General features: G+C 48.1%; 3 protein-coding genes across 3 annotated transcripts in view; 1 reads left to right on the top strand and 2 right to left on the bottom strand.

Moving 5' to 3' along the window:
- The window catches only part of LOC307224357 (uncharacterized protein), a 13,443-nt gene extending 12,156 nt beyond the window's left edge, over positions 1-1,287 (bottom strand). The window contains exon 1 of the mRNA XM_079991207.1: positions 916-1,287. The gene's annotated coding sequence lies outside the window, so the exon portion shown is untranslated. The remainder of the gene's footprint in view (positions 1-915) is intronic.
- The window catches only part of LOC307224362 (C-type lectin domain family 4 member F-like), a 15,461-nt gene extending 475 nt beyond the window's left edge, over positions 1-14,986 (top strand). The window contains exons 2-7 of the mRNA XM_079991212.1: positions 3,150-3,257; positions 7,243-7,350; positions 8,422-8,520; positions 9,770-9,921; positions 11,459-11,571; positions 13,364-14,986. Coding sequence (XP_079847338.1) covers positions 3,150-3,257; positions 7,243-7,350; positions 8,422-8,520; positions 9,770-9,921; positions 11,459-11,571; positions 13,364-13,502 — 719 coding nt within the window. The 3' untranslated portion in view covers positions 13,503-14,986. The remainder of the gene's footprint in view (positions 1-3,149; positions 3,258-7,242; positions 7,351-8,421; positions 8,521-9,769; positions 9,922-11,458; positions 11,572-13,363) is intronic.
- On the bottom strand, positions 14,810-19,501 carry AP5S1 (adaptor related protein complex 5 subunit sigma 1). The gene is made up of 3 exons (XM_079991240.1): positions 19,412-19,501; positions 17,923-18,111; positions 14,810-16,492 (listed from the first exon to the last, which is right to left on the bottom strand). The coding sequence occupies exons 2-3, from the start codon at positions 18,093-18,095 to the stop codon at positions 16,066-16,068; spliced, it is 600 nt and encodes a 199-aa protein (XP_079847366.1). The 5' UTR covers positions 18,096-18,111; positions 19,412-19,501; the 3' UTR covers positions 14,810-16,065.

Genomic DNA, 19,501 nt, shown 5'->3' with positions numbered 1-19,501 from the left:
TGTCATTCTCTGAGAGGTGCCGGAACTCAGTTCCAGCGAGTTCCAGCTGGGGGGAATCCTTGGGGACATCCTATTCCATGCCCTCCAACATTTCTCCGACGAAAATAGGGACGTCCTAGGGGACGCAGGTGGTGCTGTGGGTTAAACCACAGAGCCTAGGTGTGGCCGATCAGAAGGTCGGCGGTTCGAATCCCCACGACAGGGTGAGCTCCCGTTGCTCAATCCCTGCTCCTGCCAACCCAGCAGTTCGCAAGCATGTCAAGTGCAAGTAGATAAATAGGTACCACTCCAGCGGGAAGGTAAACGGTGTTTCTGTGCGCTGCTCTGGTTTGCCAGAAGTCATGCTGGCCACATGACCCAGAAGCTGTACGCCAGCTCTCTCGGCCAATAAAGCGAGATGAGCGCTGCAACCCCAGAGTCGGACACAAGTGGACCTTATGCTCAGGGGTCCCTTTACCTTTTTTTAGGGAAAAGCAGGGCATTCTGGGATCAAATCAGAAATGTGGAAAGCTTCTGTAAATCTGACATGGTCCCTGGAAAATAGGGACACTTGGAGGGTCTGCAATGGCTATGTTATCACTGCGCTCTGGGGTGCAGTAGTGCTTCTGAATAGCACCAGTTTCTGGGGAGTGTTGCTGCTGCACCCAGGTCCCTTTGGGGCATCGTGAGACCAGGATGAATGGGAGCCCTCTGGCCTGATCCAGCAGGAATTGTAATGCACCTTTGTCCAAAGTGAATATCAAAGATATTGGGGAGGAGGTCTGTCTGCTCCTCTTTGCCCCTTGCAGTGCTTGAAATTCCCCAGGCACCAGAATATCAGAAGACCCTGCTGGATCAGGCCATCCATTTGGTAAATTTGAGGGGAGTGGCTTTCCTTGTGGAGGACAACTGCCTTACCTGAGCAATTGCTCTTACCTGTGGCAACGCAATCCTGAGAGCCAGTCCTGGCTCCGGTGATAGGAACATAAGGAGTTGTAAGGTCAATTGCCGGTGCCCAATGCGAAGTCTGGTGCAAGGCATCTTTTGCAAGAATGGGCTTGTCAACATCCTGCTTCCTCTCTGCTTATCAGTGCCCCAGAGTCCACAGTGGCTTCCTGTTGTGTGAAGGTTGAATTTAATCCATAATATGGGGCTGGGGGTGAGGTGGGGGACCAAACACACACCTACGATCCTCCTGCGGGATGCAGTTGCTGGACTCTCATCCTCCTCTGAAAAGATGGCCGGAAACGATGGGGTGGAACTCAACATCTGCAATAAAGCTCTTGTGAAACTGCAGAGCTTGCAGAGTTTCACAGATGAAAATAAATAAGCTCTTAAGAAACATCCCTCCCGCCTGATTCCCACACCAACTCGTGTACCCTACCCAAACCAGGCATCAAGCGAGACACACTGCAGAACACACCTGCAAATGGACTAGAGACAACATGGTTGGGCGGGGGGGGGGGGGAAGACATTTATGTTATATTTTTGACATTTTTTGTCTTTGGGAAGTTCTATATAATTGACTGCATAGCTGTGTGAGCTGTGTTTCTTTATCTCTCTGTATTCCTTTGCATTGTGTTTTGCAAAGGCACCAGAGCGGGTTTTTTCCTTTCTTTTTTAGTGGGGAATTTATTATTTGTTTCTCTTCAAAAATATATACTTATAGACTGCCGATTTGCATAGTGCATGACACTGTAAAAGCAGAACGAAGTGCAATCCCACAATGGACCACAGCAACTCCATCTCAAACGTATCTCATAAGGGCACATAAGGAGAGCCCTGCAGGATTAGGCCCAAGGGGGTCCCCCTAGCCTAGCATCAGGTAGTGGATTCACTTATATCTGGAGCATGATTGGGTGGTTCCTGCCAACCAATCATACTGCTGCATTGTTCTAAGACCAATCAGACTGCTGCATTCTGAATCCTATTGTTCTAGGACCAATCAGACTGCCGCAGTTTGGATCCTATTCAACTCAGTACATAACAAATGTGAACTAGAATCATAGAATCATAGAATTGCAGAGTTGGAAGGGACCCTGATCTCAACAAGACCATACATTGATTTCTCTCTCCCCCCACCAGTGGCGTAGCGTGGGGGGTGCAGGGGGGCCCGGCCGCACCGGGCGCAACATCTGGGGGTTAGGGTTGGGGGGCGCAAATCCACGGGTTAGGGGGCACAAATTACTTGCCTTGCCCCGGGTGCTGACAACCCATGCTACGCCACTGCCCCCCACCCACCTCCATCCCTATTCTTCACTGGGGCACCACTCAGCGCTACTCAGCCCCTCAGGTTTTTTCCCATCGAGTTTTATGTAAACTGCTTTGCTTGGTTTTTAATGGTATGGTTCTTTTTTTTTTTTTTAGAATAATACTTTATTTAGATTTCAACAATAACAAAGGAAAAAACCACGGTAGTTGTTACATCAATTCATTACAATTAACCAATTTTAACAGTATATAAATAATAATAGAAAAATTACACAACGTCACTTTTAACTTACTGAAGTCTTCATATTACACTTTTATCTCTTTATCTCTTTCTTAACATATCAAAAAGAGAAAGACCAAGAAAGGAGGCACAAAAAAGAGAAGAGAAGAGGAAGAAGGACAGGGGGGAGGGAAAGGGGGGAAGGGGGGAAGAAAAAAAGGAAAAACTAAACCAAACAAACACATTTGGCTTCCGATTAGACTCATTGTATTATTATTTCTACAATTTTTTCACACACAGTTCCAAGTTATTGTATTTCTTTCTTTGTTTTCATCAGATATCAAAAAAACATCATATTTGTTGTTTTACAAGCATCGTTCTATTTCTGCCAGGAGATATTTGTTATTGTAATGCTTTTCCAAATACTTTTCCATTCTTTCTGTACTTTCTGTTTTGGATAACCTCTAATTCTCCCTGTCATCATGGCCATCTGTAGGTATTCTATCATTTGGACCTGCCACTCATTTATCATAGGTGTTTTGTCACTTTTCCAGTTTCTTGCAATTAAGATTTTAATGGTGTGGTTCTAACCTGCCCTGCCCGAGACCTGCCGATGGAGGGCAGGCAAGAAACCTTACCTGCCTCAGGGGGTCGTGGTCCCCTGAAGCCTCACGTTTAAGAGACAGCAGGGTGGGGGAATGAAATGTTAATCTTTCCCACCATCCTCTGCCTCCTTCAGCTTCTTCTCCATCTCGCAAGAGAGACATCTCCACCAACATCATCATGACGCTCCTGACTCTGCTGCTGCTACTGCTGGCCACCTCCCTCATTGCCATGGCCCTTCTCTGTAAGTACAACTACACGTTTCCTACTTTGATCTCAATTACATCTGTCCAGGCCCCAATGGGTGCTGAGAGTGCCTCTGAGGACGTGCAGAACGACGCAACCATTTTGCTGCTTCGGGCGATCACACACAGGCTTCCATTATGTAATAAAAATATTAAGGTCTTTTAAATGTTCATAAATGTACCAACCAAGCACGTACATAGATGTGTGGACCACATGTCTGGAGCAGCACAGGAAGACCGCCCTGAAACTATTTTGACTCCCAAACTGACCAAATGCTTTCCCTGCAAGGAGGGAGGGGATGAGGGAACCTTCCCATTGTCTCAGGGATTGGGGAATCACCATCTCAAAGGAATGGCCAGACTACCATCTGATAAGGCATTATCAGATGACCTGCCAGACAGGAGATAAACAACGCACTCAGGTTTCTGTTGTAGACCGCCCTTTCTGTGATGTAGGTATGATATAATAATAATAATAATAATAATAATAATAATAATAATAATAATAATTTTTTATTTATACCCCGCCCTCCCCAGCCAAGGCCGGGCTCAGAGCGGCTTACAAGCAATAATAAAAACAAATTGAATGATTACAACTTAAAAACAAAATTAAAATACATTAAAATATGGAAACATTAAAATATTAAAATGTAGCCTCATCACAGGAGGAGAAGGAAAGGAAAAAGAAAGAAAGGGAGGGAGGGAATCAAATTGGTTCCAAGCCAAAGACCAGGCGGAACAACTCTGTCTTACAGGCCCTGCGGAAAGAAATCAGATCCTGCAGGGCCCTGGTCTCATGAGACAGAGCGTTCTACCAGACCGGGGCCAGTGTTGAGAAGGCCCTGGCTCTGGTTGAAGGCAATCTAACTTCCTTAGGGCCCGGGACCTCTAGGGTGTTGCTATATGTGGACCTTGAGGCTCTCCGTGGGGCATACCGGGAGAGGCGGTCCCGTAGGTACGACGGTCCTAGGCCGTGAAGGGCTTTAAAGGTCAAAAGCAGCACCTTAAATCTGACCCTGTACTCTACCGGGAGCCAGTCCAGTTTGAAAAGCACTGGGTGAATATGCTCCTGTGGCAGAGACCCCGTGAGGAGCCTCACTGCAGCATTCTGCACCCGCTGGAGTTTCTGGGTCAGCTTCAAGGGCAGCCCCGCGTAGAGCGAATTACAGTAGTCAAGCCTGGAGATGACCGTCGTATGGATCACTGTGGCCAAGTCGGGGCGGAAAAGGTAAGGGACCAACTGCTTGATGCGGCGAAGGTGGAAAAATGCTGCCTTGGCTGTTGCTGTAACTTGTGCCTCCATGGAAACGGAGGTGTCAAGGATTACACCCAAACTCTTAACAGAAGGCAATGGCACTAATTGGGCCCCCGCAAGAGAAGGGAGTTGGTCCCTCATCCCCATGTCATCCCGACCCAGCCATAGGACCTTTGTCTTCGAAGGATTTAGTTTCAATCGGCTCCCACGAAACCATCCAGCCACAGCTTCCAAGCATCTGGTCAGTGTGTTCGGGGCCAAGTCGGTGTGGCCATCCATCAGCAGATAGAGCTGAGTGTCATCAGCATATTGGTGACAGCCCAGCCCAAAGCTCCGGATAATCTGGGCAAGGGGGCGCATAAAGATGTTAAAAAGCATCGGGGAGAGAATTGCGCCCTGCGGCACTCCACACACCAAGGAGTGGCACGACGACATTTCCCTCCCTAGTGCCACCCTCTGTCCCTGACCAGAGATAAAAGAGCACAGCCAGTTATGGGCTATGCCCTGTATCCCCATGTCTGCGAGGCGGTGGTCCAGAAGATCATGATCGACCATGTCAAAGGCTACTGACAAATCTAAAAGGATCAGCAGTCCTGACCCGCCTCGATCCAGTTGTCTACGGAGATCATCTGTGAGGGCAACCAGAGCCGTCTCCGTCCCAAAACCAGGACGGAAACCGGACTGAAATGGATGATATATCGGGAGGGTGGTCTTGAGCTACACCCCTTCTGTGATGTATAGATGATGTTTCTGGGGGTAGTCTTGGACTCCAGGGCGGGCAATTTAAAATGTCTATATAAAGGCAGGCACACCTTGGTTCGGGTTCCTCCTCCTTTCCTGCATGTGAGGGTAGCACCCTGTTGCAACAGTTCAATAAAAATCAGGCTTACGAACTGCTTTGCTTCTCAAAATAGTAGTAGTAGTAATAATAATAATAATAATAATAATAATAATAATAATAATAATAATTTATTTATACCCTGCCCATCTGGCTGGGTTTCCCCAGCCACTCTGGGCAGCTTCCAACAAAATATTAAAATACAATAGTCTGTCAAACATTAAAAGCTTCCCTAAACAGGGCTGCCTTCAGATGTCTTCTAAAAGTCTGGTAGTTGTTGTTCTCTTTGACATCTGATGGGAGGGCGTTCCACAGGGCGGGTGCCACCATTGAGAAGGCCCTCTGCCTGGTTCCCTGTAACTTGGCTTCTCGCAGGGAGGGAACCGCCAGAAGGCCCTCGGCGCTGGACTTCAGTGTCCGGGCAGAAAGATGGAGGTGGAGACGCTCCTTCAGGTATAATAATAATAATAATAATAATAATAATAATAATAATAATAATAAATTTTATTTATATCCCGCCCTCCCCAGCCGAAGCCGGGCTCAGGGCGGCTAACAACAATCAAACAATCAAACAATCAGATAATCGCACATACTAAAAATATTTCATTATAAAAATCAATTAAAATCAAATTAATGGCAACTGATTAAGCAAGATTCTGTGCAGGTTGCCAGAGGAGGGAGTCAGGCTGTGCCCTGACCAAAGGCCTGGTGGAACAACTCTGTCTTGCAGGCCCTGCGGAAGGATGTATACTGGACCGAGGCCGTTTAGGGCTTTCTCTGGTTGGCCTCTGTTATTGTCTCCTACCGATGGAGAACCTACAAAGGACTCTATAAGGGCTCTTGTGTCCCCCCATAAGGGAATAAGGGCAGATTTTGTTTACAACAATTAAAAGCTAAATGCTGGTCACTGCCCACCCCTGAAAATACCCCGCAAAAATGAGAGAACCAGAGCAAAGGTGAGGTTTTTCCAAGTGGGAGGGAAATTAGCCTTGAAAAGCGATGGTGGGGAAGGAAGGGATTTGATCTAAATAGGGAAGAGTTGGCTGGCCTGCAGAAAATGCCACCGGCCCCATTGCCAGGAAGACCAGCAGAACAAAATCTTGGAAGGGCCAAAGTGCCATTGGTATTCAAGAGGCAGGCTCAAGGATCAGGCAAAGGCAAACTCTGGCCCTCCAGGTGTTTGGGACTATAATTCCCATCATCCCTGATCACCGGTCCTGTTAGCTAGGAATGATGGGAATTGTAGTCCCAAACATCTGGAGGGCCAGAGTTTGCAATATGCCTGCCCTAGAAGTACATGGGAACTTGCAGGAGAACATGAATGATAGGTCCCTGCCCCATGGAGCTTACAAAATCTAGAATCTGGCAGGGCAGGTAGGAGAGGCAAGGATACTCAAATGGATTGTGGGCCGACACAGTTCCGTTTGTGCCTCCGCTGCAGTTGGGAGGAGAACAAAAAAAAGTTCTGACCCTGTTAAAAAGAAAATGGGTAGCAGGGAGTTCCGAGCAAAACTCCAAACTCTGAAATCTGTTCAGCATTTTCAGATTTTTGGATTTCCTACTTTGCACGCCCCCTTCACACTTCTTGCCTTCTCCGGCACTTTTATTTGGAACTTAATCCTGCATGTCTCCCATGTCAGGGCAGATAAAAGAAAGTCCTTCTTCATGCAGCGCACAGATAACCTGTGGAACTCCCTGCCACAAAGAGTGATGGCCACCAATTTGGATGTGTTTTAAAAAGGATTATTCGACAAATAATTGTCTAATAATATTAGACAAACCACAAGAAGGGGGAGTGCTGCTCTTGTGTTCGAATCCTGGTTGTGGGTTTCCCACAGATTGGCCATTGGCTCGATCCAGCATGCTCTTATGATGTTCATATGGTTTGTAGATTCCCAGAAGGAGAAGAAACTCCAGGAAATCGAAGGAGTGATGGAGAAGATCAGAACCTCCCTGTTTCTCAGCAATATCTCTCTTTCACCAGCGGAAGCATCTGAGAGTAAGTTGCAAAACCCAGAAAAATGAGGACAACCCTCAGAGTATGTGAGGATGGGAAGGGTCCCTATTTTTAATCGTTTCCCTTCCTTTCCTCCAGATGATTTGTGCCCTTCGTCATTTAATTTGCATAATGAAAAGTGTTTGTCCTCACAGCCAAGCTAGGAAAGTACAGTAGGTTATTGTTGTGCCCATTTTACAGTTGGGAAACTGAGGCTGTGATAATAGGCCACACAATGCGTCTATGGCATAAGAAGTGGATCTTGCAGGATCAGGCCAATGGCCCGCCTAGTCCAGCATCCTCTTCTCACAGTGGCCAACCAATGCCCCTATGGGAAAGCAGCAAGCAGGATCCGACCACAAGAGAAACACTCTCCTCTCCTGTAGTTTCCAGCAACTGGCAGATTTTAAATATCTCCTTCAGGGATAAGGAACATCTGTTTCTCTGATTAGAGTACCCTGCGCCTTTAAACAGAAACCCAACAGGTGCAGCTGCCCCAATCACTGCATCTCAGTGATTTTCTTAGCCAGAGAGAAGTTTATGAAAACGTTACTTTTTGTTAGAATTCCTGCTCTATGATTGCAGTTATGGGATTGTTGTCTTTCACATGACGGTGCATGTTTTGACTCCACCGAGTGGGAAGCGACAGAGAAAGGATGTTTGCGTTACTGTGTTCCATTAAATTGGGACTGTTGTCCTTTGTTCTTTTTCTTTTTGCTGTCTGATGCTAGAGAGAGAGGGAGCCATGTTGCAGTGCTCCGTGTGTGTTTATATGTAAATAAAGTAGATTAGCCAAAATGCTGAGTTGCTGAGGTCTGTTACGCACGCTGCACAAACTCTGTGGATCCCTAAGTGTGCTGGTATCCGTTCGCATCGGTCGCTGTGATGTTCGGGCTGAAGAAAGCTTTGAAGCTCCTGAACAATCGACCAGGAGGGAGAGAACATGCCAGTCAGGCATGTGTCTCTGCCAGGGTCCTACTCGAGTGTAGGACGAGCTCCTGACACTTTTCTCCTAGTCACCCATTTCACAAAGCTCACTTTGGTCTGATACGACACCAAACTCTGCCCTTCCAGGTGTTCAGCTGCTCCAAAACATCTCTGAGGCTTTCTACAAGATCCAAACCCACCTGGGAAACGTCAGTGCATCAAAAACCGCTATCCAGAATCGTCACAGTAAGTAGGGGTCAAAATCAGTGACGAAGACCTCTTCCAATCCTACCTTTCCTTCAAATGGAGTCAGTATCCCAAACCATCTCCGGTTCTGGACATAAGCGGTGCCAACTTCTTAAACGCCTACTGCTCCTGTAATTGAAACATATTAGGAGGTGGCAATATTGGTCCTTATTCAATTAAAGGACTTTGCCACATGATTTCTGCATATCACGATCCAGTTAAAGTTGCAGGGGCAAAACCAAGTCCCCACCCCAACTTGAGTTATGGCAATCCTCCTGGCCAGACCTGGGGCAACCACCTCCCAAGGGAGTCTGTTCCCCTGTTGAACAGCTCTTAACATCAGAAAGTTCTTTCTGATGTTTAGTCATAATCTCCTTCTTGTAACCAGTACATTTCCGAGCACAATTCAAAGTGTTGGCGCTGACCTTTAAAGCCCTAAATGGCCTCAGTTCAGTATACCTGAAGGAGCGTCTCCATCCCCATCATTCTGCCCGGACACTGAGGTCCAGCTCCGAGGGCCTTCTGGCGGTTCCCTCATTGTGAGAAATGAGGTTACAGGGAACCAGACAGAGGGCCTTCTCGGTAGTGGCACCCGCCCTGTGGAACGCCCTCCCATCAGATGTCAAGGAAATAAGCAGCTATCTTATCTTTAAAAGCCATCAAAGTGCAAGTAGATAAATAGGTACCGCTCTGGCGGGAAAGTAAACGGTGTTTCCATGCGCTGCTCTGGTTCGCCAGAAGCGGCTTAGTCATGCTGGCCACATGACCCAGAAGCTGTACGCTGGCTCCCTCGGCCAGTAAAGCGAGATGAGCGCCGCAACCCCAGAGTCGGCCATGACTGGACCTAATGATCAGGGGTCCCTTTACCCTTTACCTTTAAGGTATGTATGTTCAAATATTTCTCACTGTCCGATTTCCGTGACCATTCACCGAACTTTCCGGTCGCACCTTGTACATGTAATGAACAAGTAAGAATGTTCAAGAACTGTGGTTTTTCACGCCTCTGCATGACAAGCTCCTTCTTGAACTGAATGGGGGGCGGGAGTTGGCTATAAATGCAATACATAAATAATATTTATGCACACACACCATGCTTGAGCCCCCATCCCTTCTCTAGCACACATCCATTCCCTTTTTTGAGACACCCATGCTACATCCTCAAACAGACGATGCTCAGATCCAACCCCTCCAATCAGCCTTTCCTGCAGTTCAGGGTTCCTGAGACCCACTCCCGTTTTTTCTCCCAAAGGGGAACTCCTGGCATTCCTCTCCAAAGGCTGGAAGTTTTACAACGGCAGCGTCTATTTCCTTTCCCAAAAGGCAAAGCCCTGGCAGGAAGCTGAGGACACCTGTAGAGCCCAGGGGACACACCTGGTCTCCATCACGTCAAAGGAAGAGATGGTGAGCACACACACAGGGCCGTCTTACCCATAGGCGCTAGGGGTGCGGGGTGTTAGTTTCTGTTTGCCACTAAGCAGCTGCTTAGAGTCAAAGTGTTCATGTTCAAATATATAAAAGGATGTCACATAGAGGAGGGAGAAAGGTTGTTTTCTGCTGCTCCAGAGAAGCGGACACGGAGCAATGGATCCAAACTACAAGAAAGAAGATTCCACCTAAACATTAGGAAGAACTTCCTGACAGTAAGAGCTGTTCGACAGTGGAATTTGCTGCCAAGGAGTGTGGTGGAGTCTCCTTCTTTGGAGGTCTTTAAGCAGAGGCTTGACAACCATATGTCAGGAGTGCTCCGATGGTGTTTCCTGCTTGGCAGGGGGTTGGACTCGATGGCCCTTGTGGTCTCTTCCAACTCTATGATTCTATGATTCTATGATTCTAAAGGCTCTGTTTACATTCCAGAGACCTTCCAGGCTGTTGGAAGTCTCACGGAAGCAGGAGACGGATGTGATGTTTACTGGTTTCCTGTTCATTTGTTCCAGTTGCTCTCTGCTTTCATAGAGGGAGGGTGTATTTTTCTTTCCTGTCTGTGCAGTAAGAAATAAAGCATAGCGATGTAGCTATAAATCACTTCCCTGTGCTGGAAACTCTGCTGAACGGGGAATGTGCCTGAGGCCTCATGGCCGGAGGAAGATGAGCTTTATCAGCTTGGCCGAGCGGAGCTTGGCCGACACGGGGCACCTGGGCGCCAGGCTGAGTCCAGGGTCCGAGAGTTGAGTCCAGGGAAGAGCCCGTCTGTCGGTCAGAGCACTACAGTGGGCTCTTCTGCTGCGGGCGGCTCTGCGCTGTGAGTTCAGGGACAACCAAGCCAGCAAGATGCTGAGGCGGCCGGCTGGCTCCACCCTCCTGCGCACCTGGGACTGGGCAACCTGGGGGAGGCGCCGAACGGATCTCTGCACCCCGGAGCCACATATGCTTAAGATAGCCCTGCACACACACTTCTAAACACCTGGATTTACCTGCTCAGCTAACAAAAACATCAATACCTGGGCTGCTCCGAAACATTTTCCTGGCCCAAGCAGCCGCCTTAAGACTGCGCTGCCACCTTCTTTGCTGGCCTCTGCTTCTGCACTTTTGCCAGCAACTTAGCCTGCCACTATTACCAGGCCAGTTCCCTTCCTGGGAAAAGCAGCTGCTGCTGCTGCTCTCTGCGCATCAAGCAGCTGCTAGAGACACAAGAGTTTGTTTTCTTGGTCAGTTGGCATTTCTAGAGTTGAGGGTCCTTTGCACAGAAGGGGTTAGGCACAACTCGCTGATTCCTAAAGTCCCAGCCTGCCTCTGGGAACTGGGTGGGGCTTACTTCTGAGTAAATGTGCACAGGATCAAGCTGCCCAGCTGCAAATCTAAAGGCCATTTGCTGCTGAGCCAGGATTTGAGAATGGTATCCTGTCCCTGAGCCTAGTTCTCTCTCTCTCTCTCTCTCTCTCTCTCTCTCTCTCTCTCTCTCTGCAACCCTGGACCACTGTGGTTTGAAACTGTTTTGCAGGAATACCTTGTCAGGGAAGCCAGAAATCAGCACTTTTGGATCGGACTCTCTGACCAAAATACAGAAGGCGTTTGGACCTGGGTGGACGGCACAAAGTACAACGAAAAGCTTAGGTGGGTCTGATCAGCTCTTTAAAAAAGAAGAAAACACAGTGTGTGGCTTTCTGTATTCTTTCACTTCAAGTGCCCCTACAAAACAGACTTTTTCATATAGTCCTCACTTACGTCCCAGGAGACCCCTGGAAAAGTGCTACTCTGTGATTTCCTAAAACAAACCAAAATCAGGAAAGATAATCCCTGACCAATAGAGATCTTTGAGTGATAGGGACCCTGACTAATAGGAACACATCATGCTCCTTCTTCTGGGATAGTTTTACCACCTTTGGTCGCACTCAGCTCTCACCTGTGGCTCCTAGAATGTGTTAGCATGCGACAGCAGCCATATCCCAGGAATGGCTTCGACTGGCCGGCTAAACAAATCGAGGGGAGCTGATGGGTCTCAAGCCCTCAGTGAGTTAGGGACTTGCAAAGACAGGCTCTGGGAATTGAGCGGACGAGACTAATAGTGGGTTCAACTGTCAAAAAGGCGATTTCTGCACATGCTGTAGGCAAACTAAGGCCCGGGGGCCAGATCCGGCTCAATCGCCTTCTAAATCCAGCCTGCGGATGGTCCAGGAATCAGCGTGTTTTTACATGAGCAGAATGTGTGCTTTTATATAAAATGCATCTCTGGGTTATTTGTGGGGCATAGGAATTAGTTCATTTTTTCCCCCAAATATAGTCTGGCCCCCCACAAGGTCTGAGGGACAGTGGACCAGCCCCCTGCTGTAGAGAGAGAGAGAGAGAGGCAGGTGGGGCTCATCCACCTGGGAAGGCAGCCCATCTAGAAGAAGGAAAACTCTGATTCTAAACTTCTGGTGCCTTGCGGGACATCTTCCAGAGAAGAAAAGGCCAAGGAGTAAACTCTACACAATTCCAGAGTGGAGTCCCTAAGACAGTTGGCTGGTGCCTTGCACGCCTCCTTCCAGAAGATGCTACAGCCAAGCGGGTGCCAAAAATATTGCTCTGCTTTCCTTTGGACCCCATCAGTGAGGCTGAGAGAGGGGTCTCGTCGTCTGGGCAGCCCAGGACATCCAGGCTTGCATCCTGGGGGGGTCACTGTGGCACTGCTAACATAGCAGTTTGACTTCACCCACAGAGGTGCACTCTGTTGTCTCTCAAGACAGACGGAGGCCAACAAGGGATCTGTTGCACTGCATGCATAAAGGTAAAGGGACGACTCTGGGGTTGCGGTGCTCATCTCCCTTTATTGGCCGAGGGAGCCGGCGTACAGCTTCCGGGTCATGTGGCCAGCATGACTAAGCCGCTTCTGGCGAACCAGAGCAGTGCACGGAAACGCCGTTTACCTTCCCGTTGGAGCAGTACCTATTTATCTACTTGCACTTTGACGTGCTTTCGAACTGCTAGGTTGGCAGGAGCTGGGACCGAGCAATGGGAGCTCACCCCATCGTGGGGATTCGAACCGCCGACCTTCTGATCAGCAACTCCTAGGTGTTGGAGAGGGATTTCCAGCTGGTGGCAGAGGACAGAGTGACTCCAGGAGACATAGGTGTAAAAACCCAAACTAAAACAAAGACTTTATTACTAAACAATAAACACAAATTCTGGTGGGTGTTATTCCTGCAGGCAGGCTACAAAACTCAGCTTTTTTCCTTTATAGCAATGGCCAGCTGCAGCCAATTAACCCCAGAAACGTCTTAAAGGTATACACACGTTTCTGTGCCGAATGTCCTCTAACACTAGGCTCTGTGGTTTAACCCACAGCGCCACCTGCGTCCCTAAGATATATATATATATTTTAAAGCATGCCAGCTATATAATCACAGCCTCTTGCCTTCTTTTCCAGTTTCTGGGGACCACGACAACCAGACAACTGGCATGGAGCACCACAACATGAGGAAGACTGTGTTCACTTCACAACGCACTGGAACGACATCAGCTGCACATACAACTTTAAATGGATCTGTAAGAAGGTCTTCTCCTGAGCAGATGCCCCGCTGCCTTTCCAGGACAGGACTAAGGGGCCACCGAACCCAGTGTTCTGGATCCAGCAGAGGACAGCCAAAGGTCTCCAGAAGCTCAGAAGCAGCTGTCACTCCAGGAGAGGCCTAGCCCCATGACTGCCAGATTTTCTTAATCGATGGGAACCCTGCAGGAAAACCCTCCACCCTCTTCCTTTTCCCCAATCCGCATGTCAGAATTTTAAAGGCCTGGAAGAGGCAAGGCTGCCTTGATGGACTTTTGCCAGACGGAGAAAGCAGGTCGAGCAATCAATTTGAGAGTTGCCTTTGTACCAAAGTCCCAAACTTTTAGTGCCCACTGAGCCCCCTACCCCATAAAAAGGATTATTAAGAGAAGAGCACTTTGCACGGCCCACTAAGGAAGACAATAACGCAACAGAATTCAATACAGCGACAATTTATCCGAAACCCGAATAAAGCTATTTAGTTTGATTAATTCAACAAACTTGATCCAGGGAGACCAGCTTTGCAAAGTCTGATTTACAGCTCCCTCACCCACCTGCTACCTTATTGCCCCCCTAAACGGCCTCGCTCCTGTATACCTGAAGGAGCATCTCCACCCCCATCATCCAACCCGGACACTGAGATCCAGCGCCGAGGGCCTTCTGGCGGTTCCCTCGCTGTGAGAAGTGAGGTTACAGGGAACAAGACAGAGGGCCTTCTCGGTAGTGGCACCCGCCCTGTGGAACACCCTCCCTTCAGATGTGAAGGAAATAAGCAGCTATCCTATATTTAAAAGACATCTGAAGGCAGCCCTGTTTAGGGAAGTTTTAAATATTTAATGCTGTATTGTTTTTAACACTCGACTGGGAGCCGCCCAGAGTGGCTGGGGGAACTCAGCCAGATGGACGGGGTAAAGATAATAAATTATTATTATTATTATTATTATTATTATTACCTGTCCAGGATGCTTTAGCTGAGATTCCTACGACTAGATTTTTCTTGCTGGGGTCCCAATTCTATGATTCTAATTCTCTGTCCTCCACGCAGGCAACCAAGCTGCATGATCACAGCTCAAGGACCAATTGCAGCCAGGCAAAATCCCTCAAGGAGGCACGAAGCAGGGCTGGAGATGGGTGTGGCAGAGTCTCGAGGGCCAGGCAGAAAGGCTCGGAGGGCCACATTTCTGATGCTTCTCCATCCCTGATTTATGCCATATGCTTTGAACACTGAGAAACCACAGCTATGTTTTATTATTCGAGGCAATTACAACAGCAATTTCACCAGTCGGGGCCTGTTCCAAGGGAGCAGAGGGGAAATCAGAACTTGAGTTTTGTCATATAATCTTTTATAGGACTGGGAATTGATGGAGGAAGAAGTGAAAGAAACGATGATTGAATGGACTCAGGATCTCGGACATACTATCCATCTAGAGCAATGGGAGAAACTCTGGCGAGAGGATATACGATTTACTGCCTCATATACAATTAAAGAAAATTTTGTCAAGATGTTCTATAGGTGGTACTTAGCGCCAGTTAAGTTGGCAAAGATATATAAATTGAAATCCAACCTCTGCTGGAGATGTGGTGGAGAAATAGGAACAACAATATATATGTGGTGGAGGTGTGAGGAAATTAAGAAATTATGGATAGTAGTACGTGAAGAACTAACGAAGATGTTGAAAATATCAATAACAAAGAAACCAGAGACATATCTCCTTGGATTGAAAGATGAAGAGATACCACAAGGGGAAGAAAGAATTTTTCTATATGCAAGTACAGCTACTACAATAGTGATTGCTGCTAGGTGGAAGTCACAAACTATACCCACAAAGGAGGAACGGATTTGTAAACTAAATGAATATTTAATTTTGGCAAAATTAACTGCTATAATAAGAAATCAGTCGAATCAAAAATTAAAAAGGGGGTGGAAATGTTTTGATGAATATATGGCAAAATATTGCTCAAAAAAAGATATGCTAATATGCCTAGATTAAAATGCGGAGTACTGGATGGAAGAACAATTCGTAAGGAAAGATAGTAAGAATATGTAGATAATTTGAGAAGGTTGTAGAATGCAAAGATTATTGTAAATTGTATAATTGTATAATGTGGAGGAAATCGAGTGGGGGTGGAGGGAAGTGGGAGGAGGGAGAAAGGAATAATATGATGAATTGAAGAAATATAAATGTAATGGGGAGGAAATGGTGTTGGTTTTGGTACATCTGTATCGTAATGTAATATGTGAAAACCAATAAAAAGGGGGGGGGAGAACTCGAGTTTTTTGGCAGAGAAGCGGTAATAAGTCTCTGAAGCCCCATCTCCTCTTCTTCCTCCTCTTTCTTCTCCATCATGCCGTGTGCCGTTGCTGTCGCACAGAGCACATTTCACCCACCTGCAGCCCCTCAGGGTGCTTGGGACTACAAATCCCATTGTCCAGTGCTGGATGTGGACGATGGGAATTGTAGTCCCAAGCGCTCTGAGGGGCTGCAGGCAGGTCTAGGCTGGCATACGCAGCATGCAGCAAACCAGCTGACCCGTCCACAGCTACCCACGGCCGTTCAAGCTTCCATCCCTTTGGAGATCTTTCATTTGCATAACGCCGCGCTCGCCTCTCTCTCCAGGCCCAGCGCGAACTGGTCATTCAGGAAGAGCAGCTGCCCGTGCGGCAGGAACTTGTGGAGAAGGACCTCTGTCCTGTCGGCCTTGAGGACGACGTTGCTCCCTGAGCTCAGCAGCTTGAGGTGGTCGATGAGGGTTTTGGCAAGGTGCTTCAAGGTGCTCTCGGCCAGCAGGAGGTTCTCGTGGGGGTCACAGACCAGAGCGAAGCCCAGGCACTGGATGCCCAGCCACAGAACAGTCTTGTCCTCAGAGAAGGGGTCCCCCATGGGGAGGCGGAAAACCCCCGACGGGGCATCCTGGAGAGAAACGGGTTCGTCAGGAAGCTGGGCTAGGTGCTCGGACTGAGGCTTCCCAGAGGCTTGCTGGTGGAGTTTGCAGGCTGACTCCACTTGCCTGTGAATGGAGAGGAAACGGAGTTTTGAAGTTTATCGGAGGGAGCTTTCCTTCCACGAAGGTGGCAGTGGGGAGAAAAGAGACGCAATAAAATAGTGTGCATAAAAAGAGCAGTGCTCGATCAGGCCAATGGCCTACCTTGTCCAGCATCCTGTTCTCACAGTGGCTCACCTGTGGGAGACCAACAAACCACTACAGTGGTACCCTGGTTCTCAAACTTAATCCGTTCCGGAAGTCCGTTCCAAAACCAAAGCGTTCCAAAACCAAGGTGCGCTTTCCCATAGAAAGTCATGCAAAACGGATTAATCCGTTCCAGACTTTTAAAAACAACCCCTAAAACAGCAACTTAACATGAATTTTACTATCTAACGAAACCATTGATCCATAAAATGAAAGCAATAAGACAGAACAGTGGTACCTCTGGATGCGAACGGGATCCGTTCCAGAGCCCCGTTCGCATCCTGAAGCGAACGCAACCCGCGTTCGCGCGTCTGCATGTGTGTGGGTCGCGATTCTCCACTTCCGCGCATGCACGTGATGTCATTTTGAGCGTCTGCACATGCACAAGCGGTGAAACCCAGAAGTAACATGCTCCGTTACTTCTGGCTCGCCATGGAGCGCAACCCGAAAATACTTAACCGGAAGCTATTTCAACCCGAGGTATGACTGTATTGTAAATGATTAAAAAAAAAATTAAAAAAATGTTTTCTTACCTGCACTGATGATAGTCATTGTTTGGATGGGGGGCTTTTATCCATTTCCACAGTCACACAATCAACCAATCAATCAATCAATTGATGAACTGAACTGAACTGACTTGATGAGCTGAACTGGGTTCCACACAGTTACAAAAACAAATGAACCGAAAAAGCCTCAAAAACAAAAGCGCAAAATAAATAGCAAAAACAAAAACACCAAACTTAATCTGTTCCGAAAGTCCGTTTGACTTCTAAAATGTTTGAAAACCAGGGTGCAGCTTCTGATTGGTGCAGCTTTTGATTAGCCCTGGAAACAATAGCCGACAACCACATCAGACGTTCGGCTTCTGAAAAACGTTAAAAAACCGGAACACTTACTTCTGGGTTTTCGGAGTTTAGGAACCAAGGCATTTGAGAACCAAGGCACCACTGTAGATGGTGGGGTGGGAGAGCTTGTGGGGGTGGGATTCACACCTGTTCAACCAATGCGCCCCTTTGGTTCCAGACAGTACATGTGTAGATGAGTCTTAAAAGCCTGGGACACAAATTTTCATGGCCCTGTAGTGGCTATGGTGGCTCATTCACCAGAAGTGGCGTATTTAACATTAATTCTGGAAGTTTATATTCCGTTCTGACCAAACTAAGCCTCCTGCTGTACATTTTCCTCTAGGAGGCTGAGTTAGGTCAGAATCACGTACACAATTCCAGAGCACAGCATGCAGGTTGCGTTACCTGGCGACGGCCAGGATCTGCTCCTTCTTGCGCAGCCGCTCCTTCTCGCGATCCTGGGGACCAGCATCTTCCAACCCTTCAGGGCCGAAGACCCTGGAATAGAGCACTCGGCAGCAGCCGGCCTCTTCCCCGGGTCGGCAGCGTAACGTCTGGATGAAGAAGGCGTGGACCATGGTGGGACGCTGGGCACTGGGAGAGAACACAGGATAGCTCAGTCGGTAAAGTAGACTCTTTTTCCAATAATTTTTTATTGTTTTCTTTACATATGCTTTCTTACCATACATTAAAAGACACCTGCTTCTTGGGAAAAAAGCAATGACAAACCTAGACAGGATCTTAAAAAGCAGAGACATCACCTTGCCAACAAAGGTCTGTATAGTTAAAGCTATGGTTTTCCCAGTAGTGATGTATGGAAGTGAGAGCTGGACCATCAAGAAGGCTGATCGCCGAAGAATTGATGCTTTTAAATTATGGTGCTGGAGGAGACTCTTGAGAGTCCCATGGACTGCAAGAAGATCAAACCTCTCCATTCTGAAGGAAATCAGCCCTGAGTGCTCACTGGAAGGACAGATCCTGAAGCTGCGGCTCCAATACTTTGGCCACCTCATGAGAAGAGAAGACTCCCTGAGTCTATATGTTGAAGAATGTATGGTTGTTGTTCAGTCGTTTAGTTGTGACCAACTCTTCGTGACCCCCTGGACCAGAGCACGCCAGCCACTCCTGTCTTCCACTGCCTCCCGCAGTTTGGTCAAACTCATGCTGGTCGCTTCGAGAACACTGTCCCACCATCTTGTCCTCTGTCGTCCCCTTCTCCTTGTGCCCTCCATCTTTCCCAACATCAGGGTCTTTTCCAGGGAGTCTTCTCCTCTCATGAGGTGGCCAAGGTCTTGGAGCCGCAGCTTCAGGATCTGTCCTTCCAGTGAGCACTCAGGGCTGATTTCCTTCAGAATGGATCGGTTTGATCTTCTTGCAGTCCATGGGACTCTCAAGAGTCTCCTCCAGCACCATAATTCAAAAGCATCAATTCTTCGGCGATCAGCCTTCTTGATGGTCCAGCTCTCACTTCCATACATCAGTAGTTCGGGTCTTACATTGCGGGAAAAGATTTCTGCATGGCAGGAGGTTGGACTAGATGACCCTCAGGTGCCTTCCAACTCTATGATTCCAGTCATAGCCCTACGCTCCATGAATTTGCATCTGAACTAGGAGGTTTCTTGCAGCAACCTTGGCTAAATATCCACTGACAGGCACCTTTTCCTCTCCAGGTTCGGAGGCAGAGACTGGGAATTCCTTAGCTGAGATCCCTTCACTGCAGAACTAGATCTGATCCCCACAGCAGCAACACTGTGAAATGGGAGGTGCAGGGGCTGACCCCGCTCCCTCCCAGCTCTAACCACTGAGCAACACTGCCTCTCCTGCGAAGAGCCACCCGCGGAACCTTCTGCCACTGGAGCATTGCCAGCCCCCCCCCCTCTACGCCCCCACTGACCCGTCTTCCCGGCGGCAGCGGCCAGAGGCTCCCGGACCCTCCGAGAAGCGAAGGCGAAGCTGCAAAACAGCTGCTTCTAAAGGGGAGGAA

The sequence above is a fragment of the Podarcis cretensis genome (genome assembly GCF_951804945.1).
Source record: "Podarcis cretensis genome assembly, chromosome: 9".
Lineage (NCBI taxonomy): Eukaryota > Metazoa > Chordata > Lepidosauria > Squamata > Lacertidae > Podarcis > Podarcis cretensis.
The sequence above is the reverse complement of the archived record's forward strand: the minus strand, read 5'-3'. Positions and strand labels throughout refer to the sequence as shown.